This window comes from Myotis myotis, unplaced genomic scaffold, assembly GCF_014108235.1.
Source record: "Myotis myotis isolate mMyoMyo1 unplaced genomic scaffold, mMyoMyo1.p scaffold_m19_p_1, whole genome shotgun sequence".
In the NCBI taxonomy this organism is placed as follows: domain Eukaryota; kingdom Metazoa; phylum Chordata; class Mammalia; order Chiroptera; family Vespertilionidae; genus Myotis; species Myotis myotis.
The window spans coordinates 216,442,057-216,466,607 of NW_023416313.1; the positions used below are offsets into that span (position 1 = coordinate 216,442,057).

At 56.5% G+C, this 24,551-nt stretch overlaps 1 protein-coding gene across 1 annotated transcript in view; it reads right to left on the reverse strand.

Moving 5' to 3' along the window:
- CCDC88C (coiled-coil domain containing 88C) overlaps window positions 1-24,551 on the reverse strand; it is a 108,037-nt gene that overhangs the window by 45,665 nt on the left and 37,821 nt on the right. Inside the window, exons 4-10 of the mRNA XM_036315636.1 lie at window positions 19,706-19,775; window positions 9,500-9,558; window positions 8,614-8,697; window positions 6,130-6,270; window positions 5,496-5,680; window positions 4,726-4,807; window positions 4,234-4,392 (exon numbers count right to left, since the gene is read on the reverse strand). Coding sequence (XP_036171529.1) covers window positions 4,234-4,392; window positions 4,726-4,807; window positions 5,496-5,680; window positions 6,130-6,270; window positions 8,614-8,697; window positions 9,500-9,558; window positions 19,706-19,775 — 780 coding nt within the window. The remainder of the gene's footprint in view (window positions 1-4,233; window positions 4,393-4,725; window positions 4,808-5,495; window positions 5,681-6,129; window positions 6,271-8,613; window positions 8,698-9,499; window positions 9,559-19,705; window positions 19,776-24,551) is intronic.

The following is a 24,551-nucleotide window of genomic DNA, read 5'->3' on the forward strand; positions in this document are numbered from 1 at the left end:
GGAAATAAATGGCTATGGGTGAGCTATTGTTCAGTACCCAGTTCCTATTTGAACATTTCACTCACGTCCTCTTGGCAAACCAACAGCTCTCGGCTGTTTCCTAGAAATGAGGGCTAAGGCACAACAAACAATACTATGGGCCTCTGGGTGTCAGGCACATGCTGGGTGTGGGACGCCATGGCTGGGCCCTCGCATGCCCCGTTATGAAAGGAGTCTGCTGGACTTACTCCTGTCCCAGGGCCCAGCACACACGGGGGAGCCGTTCAGCTCTTTCCCCTCATCTCTGCTCCCACCCCAGGAAGCCTCCCAGAACCACTCGGTGTCTGAGGGGGCTGAGTCTCCCCCAAGTGCCTTCAGTCTGGGAACACACATAACGGGATGTGACTGTTTCTCTCGGTGGCAGTTTCCCAAGGCTGGCCCCACTCAGGGTTTCTAATGACTGGGAGTGGGCGGTAACTGCTGCCTTTCCATCTCGTGTTCATTTTCCCCGAAGGGGCCAGAACCCAAGATTCTTGGTAGAAGGGAAGCCATGGACCTCCCATCAGTGGACATAGTTTTGATCAAGACCTGGCAGCCGGAAGGGTTTGCTCACAGACTCTGGGTTCACCTGGGCACCGTCTATCTGCCCATCCCCAGCCCTGCACTAGGCTCCCACTGTCCTTGCACATTCACTCTTCACAGCAGCCCCAAGGGGGAGGCAGGCACAGTCCCTTCCTACACACGAAGAGGCTGCTGTGGGTCAATTAAGGAATGAGCCTCAAGCCATAAAGCCAGCGAGGGTGAAGCTGGGGCTTGAACTCAGCTGGAGAGCTCCAGACCTGTGTTCTCTTACGGAGTCCCAGGGTAGGGGGTAGGGAAGAGGGAGAGGAAGAGGCTCAGACTACTATCAACGATGTGAGCTGGAGCCCATGGAGGGGCACAAGCAGGAAGGAGGCCCGGCCCTCCCTCTGTGGCAGCGGCCCCAGCATTCTCACCTTGTGTTCCAGCCAGTCTACCCACCAGTACTCATGTCTATCACCACACGCTCAGGCCCTGAGCTCCCAGAGCACAGCCTGCCCCTTCAGCCGTACGACCAACTCCTACTTGGCCTTCAGAACCCAGCTGGGGTTGCCCCCTCTGAGAAGTGCTTGCCACTCCACTCTGTCCCACCCGGTGAGTCAGACGCTCAGGCCCCCCCAGTGCCCACTCTGAGGCAACACTGAGCTGGCCTGTCCCCCTCCCGTAGGCTCGTCCCGCAGGGCAGGACTATTCCCTTTCTGTTCTCGTGGGCCTCCCAGAAGTGTTCAGTGACACTTGACAGCTGAGTCACGCCATGAGGGGGAACCAGAGGTGGCAAGTGAGTTGGGCCCTGCAAGGCTTGGAGGCAAGCAGGGATGGACAAGTGTCCAGAAGCAGAATACAGCGTGGAACAAAGTGACTTACAGCTACTATTCAAATATGTTTCCATTTTCCGGTGGCACCAACCTTCGCCATATATTAGGCGTCATAAATATCTAAACTTGCTTTGCACACCCTGCCACCTCGGAAGTGAGAGACCAGACCGCAAGAAGCCGTGCCAGGGTCCTAGAGCTGGCAAAGGGCTTGGCCCGGACAAGGGAGGAGCCACACCCCTGCAGCTGCCCACCGCCAGCCTGCCCCGCCGAGGGCCTGGCCCCAACTGAACCGGAGGCTATTTAGAGGCTAGACGCAGCCCAGCGAACAGCTGAGGGGCCACGTTTAGGACGTCACAGGCCAGGCCTGACGGCTGGTCCCCCAGTGGAGGGGAACCGACCTAGGCTCTCTGACCCGCTGCCCATCACACCCGAAGCATCACCATTTGGAAGGAGACAAAACCTCGTGACTTGTCCCCGTCCTTCTCCCCAGATTTCAAGTGTTTTCATTGCTGGGAGATGGGTTTGTCCTTGTGTGGTGACCACCAAGTGCCCTGTGTGTGCCAGGCCCCAGGCATGCAGTCGCTTAAGACCCTGTCCCTCCCCTCGGGGGCTCGAGGGGCACACAGGGAACCTGGCCGAGCAGGGCTGACCGGGGCCTGCGCACAGTCTGCGGGGCTGACCGGGGCCTGCGCACAGTCTGAGGGGCTGGTGGGGCCACCGTGTTCTAAGGACGTGAGTGCAGCACCGTCCTCACTGCTCCCTGGGCCCTGGCACATGGGCCCCGAGAACAGTGTGACTCACCCTCTGCCTGGCCTGGGCTCCATGAACCACACGCTTTCTCTCATAACTCATTAAACTAATGCAACATTTAAGGCATGACTAATACTTTCTTTTGTTTTTTTGTTTTTGTTGCTATTCCTCACAGCCTGGCAGCGGGAAGGGTTTGCTCAGACTCTGGAGTCACCAGGGTACCGTCTCTCTGCCCATCCCCAGCCCTGCACTAGGTGCCCTCTGTCCTGGCACATTAACTCTTCACAACAGCCCCGAGGGGGAGGCAGGGACAGTCCCTTCCTACACACGAAGAGGCTGCTGCCGTGGGTCAATGAAGGAATGAGCCCCAAGCCACAGTGAGGGGGTGAAGCTGGGGCCTGAACTCAGCTGGAGAGCTCCAGACCTGTGTTCTCTTACGGAGCCCCAGCGTGGGGGTGGGTGTGGGGAGGGAGAGGGAGCGGCTCAGACTACTATCAACGATGTGAGCTGGAGCCCATGGAGGGGCACAAGCAGGAAGGAGGGTATTTTTCCATTGATTTTTTATTTAAGGAGAGTGGAAGAGAGAGGGAAAGACAGAGAGGAACATCGATGTGAGAGGAACACATCAATTGGTTGCCTCCTGCAGACCAGGGCCCGGGCTGGGGCAGAGCCTGCAACAGAGGTACAGGCCCTTGACTGAAACAAACCCGGAACACCCTTTGGTCCGCAGGCCGATGCTCTATCCACTGAGCCAAACCGGCCAGGCCTAAGGCATTACTAACTTGACAGCAAAATTATTAATCATTGTGAAAAACACTGCCGTGTCATCCAGACGCATGAAAGCTGAGAACACGGAAGAGGAGTTCCCGTGCGAAACCTTCCAGAAGCCCGGAAGCTCCCAGCGCAGGGCTTGGGCCCCACAGGCCTTCGGTCGCCGTGTCTGTGTGACTGAGCAAGGCAGCCTGCAAGGGCCCCGAAACGCACCCCCATCCACGGGGCAGTTCCAGGGTGAGGTGTGGGGGCTGCGTCCGGTCCCGATGTGCAGGAGGGCTACAGAGGCAGCGGTCTGGGGGAGCCTGTACATGACTGTCTGGGACCCTCCCACCTGTGCCACCAGGACCTGTCTGTGCTGCAGATTGATGCCTCTCATCACCAGCAGGGCCAGCGGACCATTCCCAGGACAAAGCGGAGAGCGGCCTCCCACCCCCACCCGCCCGGCCAGGCTGCCTTGGCACAGCATCCAGGGCGCCTTCTCCACAGGGGGTGGGGCGAGTGTGTCACCCACATTCCAGGGGAAAGGCCCGCCCTGAGTGGGTCGGAGGTACAAACAGCCATCTCCCACCTGCCGCCACGCGGCCCAGGGGCCTCAGGGCCCGTCCGCAGCAGGAGAGCACGTTGAGGTCCCCGGCCAAACAGCCTGCCCCACGCACACCTGCCGGCCACCAGCTGGGCAGGGGGGGAGCCTGTGACCCCAGACTGCGCTCAGCCCCCTCACAGGCTTCCCGGCCGGCAATGGGGATGATTTCTTACCATCCAACAGGCCCCCCAGGATGAGCTGGCACCCTGATTTCACCCAGCTCCCTCAAACTGCCTCTGACCCCTGGGATCTGCGAAGGGGGCAAAATTCCCAAACCCTCAGAAGAGAGGGGTCCGAACCCACTGTTGACCTGAAGCAGTCGGGGTGAGTGGCCAAAGCACCAGAATCCCTGCCTCAGCCCTGACACCCTCCCCGGAATGGACCCGTAACCTCGGGATCCGAGGAGGCTGTGCCACTGAGAGCTTAATATCGGACTTGCCCATACACCAGGCATTTTACCTCTTTCATTGTAGAAACCTCATGAACTAGCACAATTATCTCTGTTTTATAGATGAGGGAACAGTCCGGGCAAGATTTAGCCACAGAAATTACAAGAGTCTTAATAAAGGTCATCACTATGGCATGAAGTAGGAGAAGGAAAAATCCCAAAAGAACCAGGGCCCTTCAACCATATTCCCAACCCTATTCCTGCCACTCATAGAGGGAGGCCCAGGGGTCGTGCAGACAGGCCTGGTGCAAGGGCAGCTGGGGAGGCATCGCGGCTCCTCCCCCTCCTCCAGGACAGAAGCTCACCTCCATGCGGGCCTTGTAGAAGTCGGCGTCCTTCAGCTTCTCCCGGAAGCGCATCAGCTCCATCTCCAGCCTCTCCACGCGGCTCCCCTTCTCCCTCAGGGAGTCCAGCTCGTCGAGGTAGGCGCGAGCGGACCGGGCACTGGCAGCCAGCTGGATGTTCTGGGAGGTGGGCAAAGGCAGGGGACCTGGTTCAGGGCACCCTCGGGGCTGGGGAGAAAGGGGCCAAGTCCCTGCAGCCCCAGGAGAAGCCAGGTCCTGGCGGCCGAGCGGCTCCATGTGCAGGCCCCTGCGGGGGCCCCACACGCTGTCACTGAAACATGTCATCCCCACAGCAACTCTCACGACAACTGGCTCTCAGGCAGCGTTGCTCTGAGCGGGAAGGAAACAGGCCTTTGTTGGAAGGTCCCACGGCTACATTCCTGGACCTCGGGCCATGGTTACTGGGCGTCCTAGCCCCTCGCCCCCTCCACACACAACAGGCTTTCCACTCACCTCCTGCTTGACTTTCTGCAGCTCCAGCACCAGCTGATCCACCTCATGCCTGGTGTCCGCCAGCTGCTCTGTCTTCTCCTCCCTGGAAGCACCCGGAAAGCCCATCACCCTGGGAGACCACAGCGGGAAAGGAAAGGGGACCTGGCTTCTGGGCGTGAGGACGGAGTCTCATGTGGGGCTTGCGAATCGCTCCCGACTCCAATGTCATTTTTAAGTTTTCAATGCCTGCTCTCAGACTACACCCGCCAGACAGCGAGCTTCCCTCTGAGGGTGCGGGACAGGGAAGGAGACCCCAGGAGCCACTGTGCCCCTCCACAGCCAGGCAGGCGGCGAGGCCCACTGGCGGGCAGGTGAAGGCGGGCAGCTCCCGAGATGACGGGCAAGGTGACATCACAGCTGCAGGAAGGAAGGAACAGGCTCGCCACGCAGGCGAGACACATCCTCCCTCCAGCCAAGAACACACACACCAGTGTGCGGCCATTCAACCCCCACCCGGGGCCTGAGGGTGAACACAGGCTGCTGCTCTGTCTGTAACGTCTGGACTGGCAGGAGCCCTGAAGGCCCAGCAGAACCCCTCCAGAGCCTGCCCTGGGGGGGGGGGGGGCAGAAAGTGGACTAGCCACAGGGCCCGAGCTCGGAGCAGAGCCTTCACTCTGGGGTGCTCGTGAGCTGCCCCGTTTGCTGCATCGCATGGCAGTGAACCAGGCATTGGAAATATGTTGGTGACACACGGCTCAAGAGCAGAGAGAACGGGTCACCGGGGGACTCACAGCTCCTGCCGGACGCGGCGCAGCCTGGCCTTGGTGTCCGCCAGCTCCACGGCCAGGTGCTGCTTGTCCTCACTGGAGAGGCTGCTGGTCGGGCTGGGCGTGGACTCGGCGCTGGAGGACTTGAGGGGGCTGGGCGGCTGCTGCGCCTGGAGGTAGTCCCGCTCCTGAGTCAGGTCCACGATCAGCTACGGCAGGCAGAGAGGGCTCTCACTGGCGTGCTCCTGTGCCTGGCACAGTGCCCGCCCTAGGACTCGGAGGAAAGGACCAGAACACGGAAGCAAAGGAGATGTCAGTCGATACTGCAAGACCAGGAGGGAGGCAGGAGGAAGGTGGTGCACGTTTTTAAAAAGCGAGGGTATGTTAGTGAGACCAAAAGGGGCGTGTGAATGGAGCAGGGCCCCCACCCCAACGTCGATCCTCACACAGGTGTCTGGGAGGTGCCTGTGCCCACGTCCTGCCCCATGGAAACTGGACCACGAGAGAAAGAGAGGCTTGAGAGGAAGAGTCAGGAGGAGGAGTGCAGCCCGTAACTCGGCCCCGGGCCCAAGCCCCTCCCTGACCTGCCCCCCGCCCCCCCCCCCCCCCCCCCCCCCCCCCCCCCCCGGGGCTGCTGGGCCACCCGCCGCAAACCCACCTCCCTGCACTCGTCTCGATCGTCTATGAGCCTCCTGAGGTGAAACACCATGTTCCGCGAGAGGGCCTCCAGCTCCTCCAGGGCCACGTCCGGGACCTCCAGCCACTGCAGGTCAAACACGTTCTCCTGGTTGTGCGTCACCTGAGGGCACACATGGTCCGGGGCTGCAGAGGCCGGGCAGGGAGCAGCTGGGGGGTCCCCGAGAGCACCCCCTGCCCCAGGCCCAGCCTCGGGGGCCCAGGCGACTCCGCCACAGCTGACCCATCTCACTGACATTAACCCTCAGCCACCAAGTTTCCGTGGCAGGCGGGGGGCTCCTTAGCAAGTGCAGCCACTCCTTCTGCCGCCGAGTTCTTCACGCACACAAACCACTGCGCTGCCACTGGTTCAGGGCGGACGCTGACTGTCATACCACAAGCGCCCCCTACAGTGCAGTCGCTCCCAAACTGTCCTCTGAGGTTTTCAGTGGAGCACCATCCCTCTATCACACAAAGGAGGGAGGCCTGGGGAGTGGGCGTGGGCGGGCGAGGAGAGGAATAGCGCCTTCCTCCTTAGAATCTAACTCGAAGATGGCAAAATAATAAAACGCTTATGTCCGAATGTTGGGTACGTAACAATCTTGTTATTTTTCGGGGAAATATTTCATAATAATTTCCAGGTAAGCCTGTATCTCATCCCCGCAGGCCGCGCAGGCCCACCTGGCTGTCCCCTTTCCGCCAGATCCTCACCAGGCAGCCTCTCCACCGACTGCCCACCTGCCCTTCTCACCCTGACCCCCCAGACCAGCCAGAGGCGGCAGAAGGTCTGTTTCAATCCCCATCTTCTCCGTGTGGGAAGATGAGGATTAGTGCATTCGGGCCTCAAAAGGGGAACACAAACGGGAATCTACTCAGTGAGGTGCACCAAAAAAGTTCTTCCATTTTCCAGAGAAGTAAATGGAGGTAGAAAATAACTTAAAAGACAAACTAACAACACCAAAAAACACCCCACAAGAAAACAGGGCCTTTCGCATTCTCAAGTGAAACCTCTCAAAGGGGAAAGTCGGGTTTGGCAGATCTCGGAGGATCAGGAGAAATCCCAGCCCCTGGTACCAGGCACCCTAAAGGCCCGGTTCCGGGGCTCAGGCTGGCTCGAGGCCTGCTCCATCCCCATGCTTGGGAAAGGCCTCTGATGTCTGGAAAGGGGATCCTGGGACACAACCCCAGCGGCACATCGGTCCCACGAGCAGCTTATTAAAGGCTCCTGTTGCCCCCCCGATGCTGCCTCCGTGGGCCTCCTGTGGGGCTGGGCCCCTGAGTGTTTGCTGAAGCCCAGTCCCCACAGCCAGCCCTGAATGTGTAATCACTCGGGACTCCGCTGGCTGCATCCCACCCCCCTTTCATTGTAAATATCCTACTGGCTGAGCAGGGAAGGCGGCGAGTGGCAGAGACCTAGTCCCCAGACACATACATTTTCAAAACACGTGGTGGACACACAAGGAAAATTAAAAGGCAGAACGGTTCTCAGGCTACCAGGTGGCCACTCACCGTCACGAATGGCTAAGGGCATTTACAACGATGCTCATTTCCCCGCGACTGCGACAAGCCGCTCCCACCTCTGGCTCCAGCGCCGACTCAGGGCCCATCACCCCATGGTGCCTGGGGGCTGGGGACCCGTCAGCCCGGCCTGTCCCCGGTGCCGGCCTGGGGAGCTGTGTGCAGCTGCCCCTGCCAGTCACGCACCTGCTCCTAAGTGCTCCTGCTCATGTCTTTTTCATGCCTTCATCTCATCTGTCTAATGAGACTGAAGGCTGAACCACTTCTCCCGAAAGAATTAACACATACAGTATAGGCTTCTTCTGGAGGGAGAAGGGGGGGATGTCAGGGAAATATACTTTCAGGTCAGTGCTGCCCCCACAGGCCCGGTTTCCAGGGAAACCACTTCTGATGTGACCACCTCGGCCGAGCTCCATGGCGGAGGGACTGTCCTCGGTGCAGAGCCCTCCGACCCCACCCCAGGGGCCGAGTCGACAGCAACAGCCCTTCTAGGACTTGGTGGTTTCTCACTTCCCAAGGGGTGGCTGCCCATTTCTCTGCCACGTCACTGACAGAGATGGAGAACCTTTCTCCCTGATGATCAACCGTGTGAGGCAGGGCGACATGTGCCAGGATATATTTTCAGGGCCTGTAAATCACGTTCTGAGTCCAAACCACTTGACAGCACTTAAAAATAGTCTGAGTCCATATTAGGCAAGAAGAGGAGGCAAAAGAAGACTTGATTGAGGTATTTTTAAAAAATTTTTTTTAAATTTTTCCCCCCATTTTGTTTTAGCTTGCTGATAACTACCTTTCCAAACAGGTTCAATATGTCTGGTGTATGAAACCTAAAATTAGGAAAATCACTAGTGGGTGATGTAGTCTTTAAACTTTTCCTTGGTGGTGAGAGCCTGCTGCCACGGTAGAGGGGGTCCACGGCTAAGCCCCACAAAGCCAGCCTCACACCTACCTGCCGGATATGCGCCAGGATCCTGACCTGGGTCTCAATGTCAAGCTGTTGGATTTTTTCAATAAACTCCCCTTTCCTGTCGCACTGCGGAGGTAACGCGTGTTAATGGGAGCATTCTGCAAGTGAGGCAACCTGGGCCCACCACAGCCACAGAAAGAGTTTCCAAATGAGCTGCCCACCCAGCCCCTGGCTTCCTCCTTTATAACCAAGAGCTTGTCCTCCCCACCGCCCCTTAGACTGAGGTTTCTCTAGATCACAAGGTGCTCTGATCACCTACGTCAGAGTCACCTGGGGTGCTTGTTCTTAAAAAGCCCCGTCCGGCTGAAGACATGGGGGATGAAACACAGCAATCTGCACGCTAACCAAGCTCCGGTGATTCTTAAACAAGGGAAGATCAAGCACCCCTGCTTTCAGCCAGATGGCGACAAACGTTGTCTTCAAAGGGCTGGATGGGGAAAACATCTCAGCGTCCGCGGGCCACTAAGTCTCAGCCCTGCCTGGTGCTGTGCGAGCAGCCGGAGACAGTACAGGAAGGACCCAGCGGGGCTGTTCCCTCAAACGTTTATGTCCCGAGACGGGCGGGTCAGATGCGGCCCCAGGCTGTGTGTGGCTGCTGCTCTTCGCTCTAGGTGTCCCTATACTGGGGACAATTTGCTAAGGGCACCCTGGGCTGAGGAATCCCCACTTGCTTCTTGCCAAAGGTGCCCTGGGACTAGAATAGGCTGCCACCTAATGAGTGGTCCCTTCTCTCAGGAAGCTGGGATGTGTCATGTTGGACTGAAGGCAGCGTCCCTCCTACCTCACTCACTAAGGGGGAGTTTATCCCCACAAACCCACACACAAGATGGCCAAGGGCAGGCCCCCTCCACCCTTGCCCAAGCCCTACCTGGACAGCACAGCCCAGCACCAGCACCAGCATCTTCTCCATTTCCTCCATACTTTGTCCTAAATCAAAAGAGCAACATATTTAATAGACTCATCTTCTCATAAAATCTCACCGGTGATACACCACTCTGCTGTTGCGGGGGAAATCAGATAAGCTAAAAAAAATCATTTCAACCTGGATGTACCCCGCCATCTGTTTTCTATGTATGGGCTTGTATATTATTTAAGCCAAATGAGAATTCTATACCTAAGTATTTGTGGTCCTTTCCCACTCAAATATGTCATAAATATTGTCCCATGATAATCCACGAACTCCAGCGTCAGCATCTCTTGTTAGTGTGTGCGGGAAGCAAGCCCAATGGCAGAGAGGCATCTCTGCAGGAAGTGCTGAGTGGGCTCTAAGGTGAGGTGCACACAACTCTACCTGTTCATCGTGCAGCATTGCAAATAGACAAGCCCCAGACGCATCCCCCAGCTTCACGCTGCCAACATCCTGCACATCTATCCCACCCCGCACCTCCCCGTAATCCAGTATCGATGTTCGGCTGAAGTATTCCAAAGAAAACCCCGACAACATGTGCGTGTCACTTGTGATGGTCTCTTACTTCCTGCGTACAAAGGCCACAAACTCACTCCACCAATCCCCTCCCAGAGGCTCCGTTTCTCAGTGCTTTAATCTAAGGCGGTGGTTCTCAACCTTGGCTGCACATTAGAATCACCTGGGAATCTTTTTAAAATCCTGAATTCTGGGCCCCACCCCATAACAAAGAAACAGAATTTCCAGAGGATGAGGCCCAGACATCAGGATTTTAAAAAGATTCCCAGGTGACACTAATGTGCAGCCAAGGTTGAGAACCACTGGTCTAAGTGATGCTAAACAACACCTTAGTGGCCAGTGTTTTTAGAATAGAGAAGAGCGGCTCTGACCGGTGTGGCCTGCGGACGGAAGGGTCCCGGGTTCGATTCCCGGTCAAGGGCATGTACCTTGGCTGCGGGCACATCCCCAGTAGGAGGTGTGCAGGAGGCGGCTGATCGATGCTTCTCTCTCATCGATGTTTCTATCTCTCTGTCCCTCTCCCTTCCTCTCTGTAAAAAATCAATAAAATATATTTAAAAAAAAAAAAGAATAGAGAAGAGCAGACACAGAAGGCAGAGTTCATACAGGAAATCTTTATGAATTCTGTTCACAGCAGAGGAAGACAGCACTGAAAGTGGGAACAAGCACCGCACAGGCTCACTGCTGATAGCAAGAGCACAAACAAGGAGGAGACCAGAAACCCTGCATGCACACCACACACGCACATACAGGAGCTCAAAGTTACAGTCCGAGGCTGCTCAGTGAAGGAGCAAAGGGTTCTGCGCCCTTGGCACCCTGCAGTGACACACAGCGACAGCCATGAGCCACTCACTCATTCATTCATTCATTCATTCATTCATTCATTCATTCGCACCCAGCAGGCTCAAGGCAAGCCTAAATCTGATCCAGCGCACCATCAGAAAAATATGGAATTCCTGTTTGCTGAGTTTTATAACAGAGGAAGGAAAACGGTTTTCTAGGTGGAGAGTCAATTTTAGAAAAATCTTCATTCCGGGGGAGCAGTGCTGTGCTTGTTCTCACTAGGCCGAGTGAATAAAAACGTGCTGATCACAAGTGCACCCTGTGATTTCCATCCCTACACGATTCCTATGAAACATATAAAAAAAGAGAGAAAGAGGGAGCAGCACAAGTTCCCTCGTTTCTCACGGAAGGCTGACACCCAATTTCTCAACAGAATTTCAGGAATAAGAAGAACTGCTATTTTCATCAATCTACCAGATTGTGGGTTTTGAATCGTTTCAAAACATACATACGACTCTCTCCTGGGTCCCTGCCAATGAGATTGGCTCAGGGACACAGTTAAGCAGTCAAAGAAGAAACAAACCTACAGACAGCTCCCTTCCAGGCTCCCATGTGTTCTGGCTGCTGGGAGCTTTGTCGTAATCAACACGGTCCTCTGGCTCAGACCAAGAAAATCAACAGTGAACAAAATCTGAAAAAATGTCGAGGGAACCTGGAAGGAGGACAGGAGTCCACAGTGAGAGTCAGGCAAGGCTTCTTAAAGGAAATGGCCTCTGAGCTGAGACCCAAAGTGAAGAGGAGAGGTTAGGAGGTAGGTGAGCGAGAGCGTGCCAGGCACAGGAACAGCCCATGCAAAGGCCCAGAGGTAAGAGAACATGGTGTTTGTCCAATTATAAATGCTCTGTGGCCCTAACCGGTTTGGCTCAGCGGATAGAGCGTTGGCCTGCGGTCTAAAGGGTCCCAGGTTCGATTCTGGTCAAGGGCATGTACCTTGGTTGTGGGCACATCCCCAGTAGGGGGTGTGCAGGAGGCAGCTGATCGATGTTTCTCACTCTCTATCCCTCTCCCTTCCTCTCTGTAAAAAATCAATAAAGTATGTTAAATAAATAAATAAATAAATAAGCACTCTGTGGTTAAGCTTGCTTACTAGAGTTGGTTTTTAGAGTGAGAAATGGGGGGCAGGGTATGAAGCAACGTGGATTTCGGTGCTGAATGAGTCACAGTGGGTGGGGGAAGGTTAGGCAACATCAGGCACCCTCCACATCATCTACCCACAACCTCACAACTCGGGGAATCCCACGACTGCCTGAGCTGAATCTAAGAAAAACCTTACTTCCTCTACTACCTGCTTCCTGGAGTGTTGACACAGAGAAACTCACCCCGTCTTTCTGAGCAGAAATGGAATTCACTTATGCTGATCTAAGCTGCACATAGGCTACAGATGTCTGCAGCATTCAGCTCCCACAGAAGGGAAACCACCTGTTAGCACGCGTGCTGTGCTGCAAGGCGGACAATTAAGCCACACCAACCTGTAAAGCAGTGGTTCTCAACCTTCTGGCCCTTTAAATACAGTTCCTCATGTTGTGACCCAACCATAAAATTATTTTCGTTGCTACTTCATAACTGTAATGTTGCTACTGTTATGAATCGTCATGTAAATATCTGATAGGCAGGATGGTCTTAGGCGACCCCTGTGAAAGGGTCGTTTGACCGCCAAAGGGGTCGCGACCCACAGGTTGAGAACCGCTGCTCTAAATTGTGCAGGTTGGGTCAGGTCAGCGCTGGACAATTCCCTGACTTCCTCATCTCCAGTCCGTGGCAGACATGGCCAACCACACCGCTTTCTCACTGAGGCCACTGGGTCCTTCTGAACACAGCGCTCTCGGCCACTGCCAATTGCGTGGAACAAAACCGAGCTTGGGGCCAGGTCCATGATCCCTAGCGGCCCCCCTTTTTGGTTCTACTCTTCGATTCTCTCGGATGCAGACTTTTGCATGTTCTCACTTCCTGGTCTCTGGGTGCGGAAAATAAATCTGGTCTGTACACGATCACTTGGGTACGAAGGTGGGGATCCGGTAAAGAAAGGTAACAGCCCTTCCCCGAGGGGGCTCTTCCTGTCCCAAGGGGCACACACTGCCGTGCTGGGGTCTGGGGTCGGCGGGCACAGTGAGCCAGCCGCAGGGAGGGTCAGAGAGACACAGGCCCAGGCACGCCTCCCCCTGGCTACCTCAGCTCTCCACAGCCAGAGGCCCAGGATCTGCAAGTCCACAGTGAGGCTGAGGGTTTAAGCCTCACACCTGCAAGCGCTAACCCAATCCAGTGGCTAATTCTGCCCTCCTCCGTGTCCGTCGCTCCCACAGACCATCGCTGCACTTAAATAGAACATGCTACTGTTGGATTTACTCCCTTTTACAAGCAAGAACGGGGTCCCAACAGGCTGTTACACTGAGATCTGGCCCCAGGTCTGTCCCCACCTGCTTTCCCCTAATCTCTCCTACCCGCTTCCTGCTTCCTCCCGAAACTGTTGTCCCTCATGGACATTCCTTCAGGGCAGGGCTCCAGCTCGCCCAGCTCCCGATCCCAGGGCCGCGGTGCAGCAGCTCACCAGCGTCTGCCGACTGACGGGCTGACGTGAACTGTCAGCATCGAGTCCCAGGGGAAGGGCACAGGAATGGCACGTATGTCCTCAAATGTCATTTCACTCAACGCCACTTCATTATAACGATGGTGAGATGCTGTAGGAACTTAATTCTTGATTATATCAATTCGCCTAGAGTAAGCCTGGTTTCCGTATACGTACTTTCACTTAAAGTCACAGAACCTACAGGCAACATTAAGTGAGAAGTCAGTGCATATATGTATCTTCTTACTAATCCTACATCCTGCTTTCCTCTGCTTAGGTGCTAGTCAACCACTCAGCACGCTTTCCCTGGCCTCGTATGTGAAAACCGACCCCCTCATAAGGACGGTTACGGCGCTTGCTGATTTAAAGAGAGCACTGCACTGCACATGGCCATGGCCCCGTGTGTATGCTCCTGAGTGAGTAACGATATCCCAGCCTCACCCCACGGGCACAGCTCTGGGGGCCCTCCTGGGGGCCCTGCTTACAACGAGAACAGCTGTCTATGATCGCATCAGTCGGGGCCACCGTGAGTTAGTGCCATGGGCACTGCTGAGAACAGCGTGGATAGCAAATTCCTCGTGGGTGGGCACATGGGGACCCTTCATGCCCACTCTGGCCCATGGGGTATGAGGCAGGCACCTGTACACACCACCTCACAGCCTGGACCGCAACCCTGGGAAACCGTTGCCTAGATTTCTTCCACCAAGAAGGCCACACAGGCAGCCCCCCACCGGCATCAACATAAGCAGGCACTCCCGTTTGTTTAATTCGTCATTCAACAAACGTTTACCAAACGCAGACTTTGGCCGGCACCGAGTCACGTGGGCAATGGTGCCTGGGCCCCCCGAGTGCACCCAGGCCGGTGGCCTCCTTATCCCAGCGTCTGTCACCCGCACCAACGCTGCCACCCCGCCCCCAGCACCGCTGTGCGTGGCAACGGCCAGCCTCTGCCGGAGGACGGAAGGCTGCTCTCCCACATCCCGTAGAACAATCTGAAACAGACAGGTCACCACCAAGAATGACTCCCCACCCACCGGCCTGCCCGCCGCAGAGGCCGAGAGCCAATCCGCCTCCCCGCACCAAACAGCTGAAGGTCAGCAAAGGAGACTCAACCACAAGAGTGCAGACCGTGACCCAGGGGCTGTGCCGGCTGTAGGCGAGGTGGTGGCGGACGATCTGAAAAAGGGTCCCTCCCAACCCCCACGCAGAAAACTCAAAGCCCAAACATTGCCGGGAACACAGAGACCTTTGACAAACAGCATCTGGTCCCTCCTCGGCCGGCCACAGAGGACAGTCCTGCCGGAAGCCATGGCGAGCGGCCGCAGCCGGGGAGCATACGCTGTGTGCGGGCACCGCTGAGAAGTTGACTAAACAGCGTCTGGTATCCAGGCAGGTCCCAGGGGCCGTTCACAAGGCCGGCGCTTGGCCGAGTTGCCACGCTCGCCTGGCCTTGGGGTTAAGCAAGCTTTCCGCGTTCCTCGAAGAGCGGAGCGCTGGCTCTCGGCTCCAGCGCCGGCAGCCCTGCCTTCTGGGCGGACGGAGCAGCAGCGCAGGAGCTAAGGAGCGGCCGCACGCCCCGCACTGGGAACAGCGTTTCGGGGCTTTTCTGAGCCTGCTCCCTCCAGGACGAGACAGGAAACGGGGATAGGATCGAATGCCTGAGGATTCGTCTCTCTCGCTTTTTCTTCCTCATTCAAAGGAACTTAGATTTTTGCAAATGCAAAAATAAAAAAATGTATCTTAGAGAGCTGAGATGAGAGAGTTAGGGAGAAGTGAAAAGGGTAAGGCCGGGAAAAAGGACGTAATGCTCGTTAGCCCCCACGGGAGACGCTGGACCCAGCAGGTCACAGGGTCAGCAGGGCACCGGGGAGGGCAGAACCCCAGGCCCACGGCGGGGGAAGGAAGACAGCCTGTGGCTTTTTAAAGGCACACTCTCAGCGGCAAAAAGACTGCCCCTGACCAATCAGATTCTGAGCCACCTTCCTCAGTTGCCACAGGGCCGGGGAGCAAACCATTGGGCACTCGGGTCTCTGGGTTCCCAACCGGTCACCAGAAAGCAGAGCTGTGCGGTGTGGGCTGTGAGGGAAGGTTTCCATGGGACCCGGAAAGCACTTCAAGGACACTCTTGACAGGAGAGCAAGTAAACACTGAGAGGGTTAAACATTAAATTCCCAGCAGCGTCAGGAGTTCCGTTCCCCTCCAGTCTCTGAAACCTAAACTCCGCCGGCCAGAAGACTGCCCCCCTCCCTGTGCCCTGAGCCTGCAGCTCCCCATGGGACTCCCCGCACATCTCCGCTCCTGAGCTCCTCCCACCTGGACTCCTTCCCTCTGCTCTCTGCTTGCCACACGGCCCCTCCTCCAGGAAGTCTTCCTGCCCTGCCCAGGCAGAACTCATGACCTGCTCTGCACTCTGTGTACAGCGGGCTCACCTCGCTCTCACCCTGGAACAGAGCTGGTTCTGGATGCTTTCTCCCCTCCCTGCCCCCACACGGGCTCGGGGCTCTGTAGCAGAGACAGCCAATTCACCTCTGGGACCCCGGGACCAGCATGGTGGGCATCAGACAACGAAAGCTGGAGGATGGGCTTGGGCTGAGCTCCCCTTTGAGCCGCTGGTCGGGCAGCCTGCTCAGAGGAGGAAGGCACAAAGGCCTCGGTCTATTGGGAGGGTCAGGAATTGGCCCTCTGGTTTCCTGCACCGAGCTGTGAAGGAAGGCCATTCGCCGCCTCTGTGGACTCAGAGGCTCTGACTCCTCGAGGTGTTTTGTCCCTCGAAGGCCCTCCTGTAACCACCATAAGAGGGAGGACAGGAAGAACGGAGGGCCAGACCACGAAGAGCATTAGTGGGACCCCAGGCCACTCTCAGAGGTCCCAGTGGTATTCACTGCAGGGTCCTGCCGGACCCCCAGCCGGGCTCCGAGAAGTGGGGTCTACAGTAACGAGGTGCCGGACAGACGCTTCCCCGGGGATGGACATCCCACTGAGAGAGCTGGACCACGCACGGTCAGAGAGGAAATCCAGAGAGCCGACCTGAGGTTCAAAACAGGAAAGGCAAGTGAGGACTTGGGGCCAAAAGGGGCGGACGCTGAGCAGAGACCTTAAAAGCAGTTTAAATCAGCGGTCGCCCACCGGGGGTCCGTGGTCCACCGGGGGTCCGTGAGGCCCGAAAGGCCGGTGACCGCTGATCTAACGTGTACGAAGGGTTGTTCACATTCACTGGGCTGCCCTCCAATCCCGGGCAGAGGTAAACAGCAGCCTCCTGTCCGGTGGGTGAGGGGGGTGCGGGAGACACACTGGAAAACCTTGTAAGCGTATGCGCTGCGACATCTCGCTTTCAGACAGGAAGGGGGACGATGCTTGGCGGCTCAGGCGTTCAGTGTCACTGTGTGTGAGGGGGAGGGGCGGACCAGGAGCTCTGCTGAGATCTGTCCCGCCCCTGGCACCGGACTCCACCGGGTGATTTGCCAAAAACAAGAAATAACCAAAAACTGTGAAACGTTATAAACGACAGGACACTGTCAACACCCGCGGAAAGAGCTCCTCATGCTCCCAACACGCGTGCGGCAGGATTAGTGAGAGCGCCCGCCTCCCAGCAACACGCAGAGAGAAACCGACTCTGTTCTCTATTTACAGAGAAACCCCAAATGCTTCACACGTCTATTTTTAAAACGTCAAAAAGAAAGGCCTGCCCCATAAACACGTCCCTCTGCCTCTGGCACTCAGGTCTGCATCGTCTCGCTGGGGGACCTGCCAACTCCTTTGCTCTGGGAGCCCCTGTCCCCCAGGACCCGTCCTAACCACCCCACGGGCGCGTCCAGCTCAAGTCCCTCTGGTCCCGACATCACGGTGAGGCAGCCCTCTCCCCAAGCCTGCTGCCTGGGCGGCATCCTCCTCCTTCACTCCCAGGCTCATCTCCCACTTCCTCAGAGCAGGGCCACAGCCTCTTTGATTGATGTCTGTCACTTCTACGCGATGCTGGGCACCCCGGGCGGCACTCTATTCACCTGTCACAATTTTAAATCAGGTTCCCGGTGATGTCCTGAAACTGGATTACGGTGAAGGTTGCATAACTCTGTGCATTTATGGAAAAGGTCACTAAATCGTACATTTAAAGTGGGTAAATTTCATGGTATGCAAATTACACCTTCATAAAGCTGGGTTTTGTTTTTTTTCAAATCAGGGTCCACATCTCTGCAGATGTTTCCGTTCAGCGCCCGACCGCAGGAGGGGACCTGTGTTCTCCAACATGAACAATTCCCACAGACGCGTGGGTCACAAAGGGGCTGGGACCGAGACCGCCGAGGGAGGGCTGGAGCCAGGGCTGGTGTGTGGAGGTGCCTGGTGGATCGGGGTCCCCAGAGGGCACAGGAAGTGGGGACACCGGCAGGGACGGGGAAGAGGAGGCGTCGACAGGAAGGTAGCCGAGCTCTGCAGTGTGATGAGGCGGCAGGGCGGCTGGTGGGGGAGGACGACATGTTTATTGAATATTAGGTCGAACCAGGCCCACTGCTGCTTTTGTAGGCAGTCGCCTAGAGTTCAACCGAACACGGGCCTGTCTGCGTGGACTCAGATGGGGAGCTCAGGCTCTGGGGTGGGACGGAGCAGATTTCAGCCAGCACCTCTGCTTGTAGACCGAGGGACCGGGCCTGTCACTTCCACCCTGTGAGCCCGTTTTCTCATCTGTAATGGGGGTGGCACATCATATCCCACAAGCACCTTTCCACTCCCACTTTGTGGTACATGTGCCATGTCCACCACGTGGTGGGCTCACCAAGGGCTCGAGAATGGGCGTCCCCCTGCCCCGCTCCTCGGCCTTCCTCCCGTCACCTTCCTCCCATCACCTATCGGACGGCAGAGCAGAGGTGAGCCAGAAGCACCCACCTCTCTCGCACCTCTCTCCTCTCCCCTTAATACCAGCTCCCACCAAATCAGGGGGCAGCAGTTCTGCTCAGCAAAGCAGACCCCGACTTCATGAAGTTACTACAGAAACTGCGAGAGGCCCCGCCGTCCAGGCCCCAGGGCTGCGGCTGGGATGGGCTGCATCTGGGGGACCAGGAAATAAAGCCGGGAAGCAAATGGCCCAACGGCGGGGGGGGGGGGGGGGGGAAAGGGTGTGCACGGCTGGGAGCACAGCCAACGTGCAAGGGTGTGAGGATCCTGGGCCAGCCGAGCAGAGGACTAACTGGAGGTCAACAAAACCTCTTCCTTTCCGCGCATGCAGACAAAAGGCAGACACGCCAGCCAGCGGGCTCAGGAGGCACCCCCCCCCCCCGCTCTGCCCCCCCCCAGCAACAGGAATAATGCTCAGCTGCACCTGGCCCGGTGCCCCCGAAGCGGCTGCTGCTGGACTCAGGGCTGTGACACTAACCTAGAGCGGCTCCTCGCTGAGCCACGTCCTTGGCCGGCCGCTCGGCACACTCCCCCTTCCCTCTCAAGGCAACTCTAGCCGCCGTCACATTGTCAGGAGCAGGACGGCCAGCCCCAGTGACAGCACGAGGAGAGCCGGCCACAGAGGGCAGCTGCTCCTTCTGCAGCAGCCCCTCCCGTGGCGGACCTTCTGCACGCCCTGGCCTACCCCAGGAGGCCCCAGCACCCAGCAAGGTCTCCGCCGGACACAGGAAATCCCTCACCGCGGGACGTCTGTCCCTGGGGCCTGGGAGCTGGTGGCCAGGAGCCATGGTGCGGGAGCCACCTGACAAGCGCGAATGAAACTCTGACGCTTTGGAAGATGGCCAGGAGCACATTGCATTCGGTCTCTCAAGGTCCAGCCAGTGTCCAGGCTGGGACTCGGAGCCCTTGCCCTCTGGGGCCTCAGGTGCAGTGGTGAGACCTACTGCGGACTGAAAGAGCATCACGGGGTCCCCGAGGGAGAGATGCGAGTTCCCTCAACAGATTCTAACTTTCTTCCCAGAAGGTACCCGCCCCACTACAGCGTCATGGATTGTAGAAAAGAGATACCCCTCCTCCTCCCCGAGGCCACCATACAACTCCGGCCCCTGAGCCCACCGAAGCAGTGGCCTTGCCTGCCTCTGCACTCCTAGGGGAGGGGTCGCACGGATTCGTTCTTAAGGAAGAAATGTGCTCTTGGCTTCCTGCCTCAGGGTAATAAGCCCACCCATTAAAATCCCACCGCGCTGGTCACGTGTTTTCAGCGTGCCGGCTCCCAACTGGCAGCTGGAGCTCTGTCTCCAACAGCTGCCCAGAGCCACTGGCACAGGCCAAGCACCCGGGGGGCGGCTTCCACTCACCAGACAGCGGGTCTTTGCCAATCATCAGAACGTTGGGCAAGTTCATTACGATCAGCTGCTGCAGAACCTCCTACAGAAACAAAGAGGAAAGATCCCATTAACAACAGGAAACAAAAATAAAGGATGATGAACAGAATGAGAGCTTATCAAGTCACTGGATGCGTGCGGAGCCACTACAAGGTCACTACGAACATGCTGCTATGTAACAGGAAGGAACAGTTAGGACATAAACAAATGTGAGAGGTCAAAGCTAGCTTACGTCTGCCCCGATCGTAACTAGATGCACATTATGTCTGCACATGTACAGAGACCTGGGGGAGAAGGTATGTTACACGCCAGGACAGCAGGACCAGGTGCGAGAGTCTTTTTAGAGACGGCTTTATTTTTATGGCATGGTTTGCTTGTGCAATTAAAAGTACAGAATGAAAATTAAGGAGATGCTGCGGGGTCTCTGTCACGGATGATTCGGGATGCTGCGTTCGCCAGGTCTCCAGGCTCCGGTACACGCTGTAAACGCTAAATGCGGAGTCTCCTCCTGCTTACAGCGGCGGCTTCCCCGGGAGAGGGATAAATCACAGCTAATCTGCGCCCGTCAGGGAGGTGGCGGGGGAAACGAGCTGCCTTCTGGCCCTCACACCAAGGGTCTTTGAAAGCCGGCCCAGCACCAGCCATCAGTCATGGCCTGTGTCGGGGGCCTTTGATGAGCTCGCCTAGGAGTGTGCCACGTGCACCCTGGCCACCACGGCCTCCCCAGAGGCCTCCAGGGCAGGTCGTCTCCCCCCTCCAGATGGGCCTTGTTGTTTACAAATCAGGAGATAGAAACCGAATTTTACAGAAGACAAGTAAGGGGGTAGGTTTCCTAAGTGGTCTTGGCCTTACAAAAGTGGTTGGGGGGGGGGGAGCATAGAGGAAGCCTGGGGGAGGTCAATGGGGGGGAAAAGGAGACATATGTACTACTAGTTGTAATACTTTAAACAATAAAATAAATAAGTAAATAAATAATAAAACTCCAAAAAAAAAGTGGTCGCTATAGAAATTCTTCACCAACAAAAGCTCTTCTTACGCCTTTTTAAAATGTTGCCAACTTTTTTCAGGACTCACTCGATTGCGTAACGTGCTGAAGCTCTGCATTCAGTACCTTGCCAGCTAGCGCGGATACAGAAAGGGGGGGGCGATTATACAATCGGCCCAGCAGAACACCCCAGAACTCTCGCTCTGAATCATCAGGTTAGAATGGTGGCCTGGGCACGCAGGCTGGGAGATGCCAGCGCCGTCAAACAGTAAGTGCACTGACTTTATCCTCCCTTCTTATCATCTTTCCGTGGCTCCTGTTCACGGAAATTGGAGGAAGTTGGGGGAAAGGGATGCTAAACATGAGGTGTACCCCACTCCCAACACACCAGGCCCCTCTCCACTTGGTGTTGGAGAAAGCTTTTCTTTGCTACCTGGGGTCACATGTCACATCAGAGATGGCTACTGTTTTCTTAAACATGTCAGTGGGTAAATGCCTGTGCTGGACAGAGGTCTGAGTTGTGTAACAGCTTCAGCCCTCCTTCTGGCCTTGGGAAAATTCAACATGAAAAAAACGGTCTTTAAGTGAATGGCTCACCAAAGGATTCCACAGTCCACTCTGGGGCAAAACACGCGCCCTGAGCAAAACCGGCAAAATCCACTTCCCAGCTGCTCAGCCAGCACGAGGGAGGACTCCCACCAGGTGAGCCCCGAGTCCGGGAGGCTCTGCCCGCCTTCACACACAGCTCGACGCTCAGCCCAACTTCTAGAAAACCCGCTCGTTACCACTGGCCCGCCATCCTCAGTCCCTTCTGGTCGTTGTCTGTGTATGTGGCGCAGCAGCCCCACCATGCTCAGGGCGCGCGAAGGGCACAGGTTTCTAACGGAGGCCCAGCGTGGGTGCACACCTGGAAGGCGGTCTTTCTGTGCTATCGATCACCTAAGCCAGTGGTCGGCAAACTGTGGTTCTCGAGCCACATGCGGCTCTTTGGCCCCTTGGGTGTGGCTCTTCCTAAGCATTAGGAGTACCCTAATTAAGTGAATAACAATGTACCTACCTATATAGTTTAAGTTTAAAAAATTTGGCTCTCCAAAGAAATTTCAACCGTTGTACTGTTGATACTTGGCTCTGTTGACTAATGAGTTTGCCGACCACTGACCTAAGCCAAAGCCGCAGGAAACACTGCTAGAAAGCCCATGTGTGTTCAACTTTGTCTAATCAGTACTTGCTAATTTTGCCCAAGAAATATGTGTCACTTGTGCAGTTAAGAAGTGATGTTTACAATACACAAAATAAAACTGAAAGTAAATTGTAGAAAAAAGAAGTTATGGCCAAAACCGGTTTGGCTCAGTGGATAGAGCGTCGGCCTGCGGACTGAAGGGTCCCGGGTTCGATTCTGGTCGAGGTAATGTACCTTGGTTGCGGGCACATCCCCAGTAGGGAGTGTGTAGGAGGCAGCTGATCGATGTTTCTCTCTCATCGATGTTTCTAACTCTCTATCCCTCTCCCTTCCTCTCTTTAAAAAAGATAAAATAAAATAAAAAATATTAAAAAAAAAGAAAAAGAAAAAGAAAAAAGAAGTTATGTTTTATGAACAAACTATATTTTGTGTTTTTAAAATCTGTTCCTTTCAAAACAGCATGGGTCTCTTAAGATCTAATCCTGTGGCCCGACCCACTCCAGGACCCCCTCCTGGACCCCCGACACATCTCCAGCAAAAGCAGGCTCAGGGGTGTGAGTGTCCAGGGCAGTGGAAATATGATGCGAGACAGTAATTTCAAATGACCCAGTAGCTCCCCTCAAAAAGTAAAAAGAGAAACAGGTGAAAATAATAATATACTTTAATGACACCAACATACCCCAAGTATTACCGCTTCACCAGACAATCGACAGGAAGTCATGAACACTTCACATTCTCGCTTCACACCGAGTCTCTGAAATCCAGTGTCGTTTATACTCACAGCACATCTCAGCTCGGACACTACGTTTTCCTTGGAAACCCTTGGTCCGGGAAGTAGCTTCGCACACCCAAGTTCCCCCAAACACTCTGGAAAGCGTCCCGTTAACTGAACGGAGCACCACTTTCTAATTTAAATGAAAAACGCCTCGGCCACACTAGCCGCATCGGGAGATCCCGACAGCCACGTGTGGCCGGTGGTGTCACGCACCCCAACACCCGTGCCGAGGGACCTGGTGGCCATCGGTCCCCAGCTAACGGGTCCCCTCGGGGTGGCAGGGCTCCAGGGCAGCCGGCCAGGCCCTCCATCTAGCGGCGACGTGAGGAGGTTGCTGACGAGTGGGCCCTCCCGCCTGGCGCTGGGAACAGAAAGCCACTGTGGAGGCCGCAGCTGACTCTGGCTGCTGGGGTGGGGCTGAGGGAGGCTGGAGAGTGCAAGCCCCGGGGTGTGCTTGAACACCTCCCCCTCGAATCGGGCCCCTCCTAGTGCGCCCTGGGCCTTCACAAAGGCAGTCACACCCCCAGGCAGGGACGAGGATGCACACAAGCCTCCATGCAGCCTGTCTTGTCACCCGGTCCTTGTGTCCTGGCTCAGGCAGCAGAGAGGAGTCAGGCTTGAAGTTCGGCCTCCTGGAGACGCCCCCTCCCCACAGAGCGTGGGGGGGTTACCATCTGTGAGCCAGGGTGGGCTTGCACCATGTTTGCTCGTGGATCCTAATCCAAGATGCTGGGAGGCCCCAGGTTCTCCTATTCATGAATGAAACCGGACCAACGGCATTTATCCCGCCGGTAACTGCTTCACACGAATCAAAGGAAAAGTCACAAAAATGGACCAGAGGCGGGTGGGTGCGTTTGGCTTCTCAGCAGCAGGGGGCTGGAAAGTGTCTGTAACGTACACCACCCAAGGCTGCAAACCTAAGTCTAGGACCTTATCCATCCCAGTGTCTCCCCGGGTGCGGTCACGATCAAAACAAGACCCCACATGTGTCTGGGAGGGAGGGGACAGGCCGGGACACTCCCCAGGAAGCGTCTGTCACCCCAGCTGGCCGGCCCCAGGGCTGCATCTGTGCCGGCAGAGGTGTCAACAAGCCCAGCCAGCCGGCCACCGTCAGATTCCCAGCTTCCTGATCGGGAACCTTGGAGGCAAGCGAGGGTGAATGGAGGGTGAATGGGGCGTGCGGGAGCCAGTCTGCAGGTCTGGGGCACTGGCTCTCAGGCGTCACCGGGGAGAGAAGGTCGAGGAACAGAACCAGGAAGGCGAGTGGCAGGAAGACACCCCCCAGACATTCCCACTGGAATGGTCTGGTCGTGACAGGTACAGATGTACTCAGCGGGGAGAGTGCAGCACACAGCGGGGTGCCCCCTTCCAGGCTCTGTAGGTGGTCGAGCCCTGCTAGTGACAGGAGGACAATGCGGGAGGGAGGCAGGAGCAGACTCCAGAGGCACCTGGTTACACGCAAAACGCACACCTGACAACAACCCAGTGGTCGTGGATGAGGGGGCCTCTCTGCCACCCACAGCAAACAAGACAGGCACCCAGGTCCACGGCTTCGCTGTGCCCACAGTGCCAGATGCTTGCTCCCCTGGGCCCTGCATTCGGGGCTACGGCAGGGGGCTGGGAGGAAGGGTTCCCAGAGCACCAGCCACTTGAGACAGAGGCTCTGGGATCCCAGTGCCACCCGCCACCTAAGGTGATGCAGGGGCCTGGCTGAAAGGCTTCAGAGTCCTGCCAGGGCCCATGCTGACCTCTGCGCCTGCTCACAAGAAAGGCCGTTTTCTCCGCTGGTGGAAGAAGTGCCAGGTCCTGTTAAAGCTGCAGGGTGTAAACACTTTTGTGTGTGTGCCCGGCAAAGGTTATCTTGTTTCCATTCCAAACA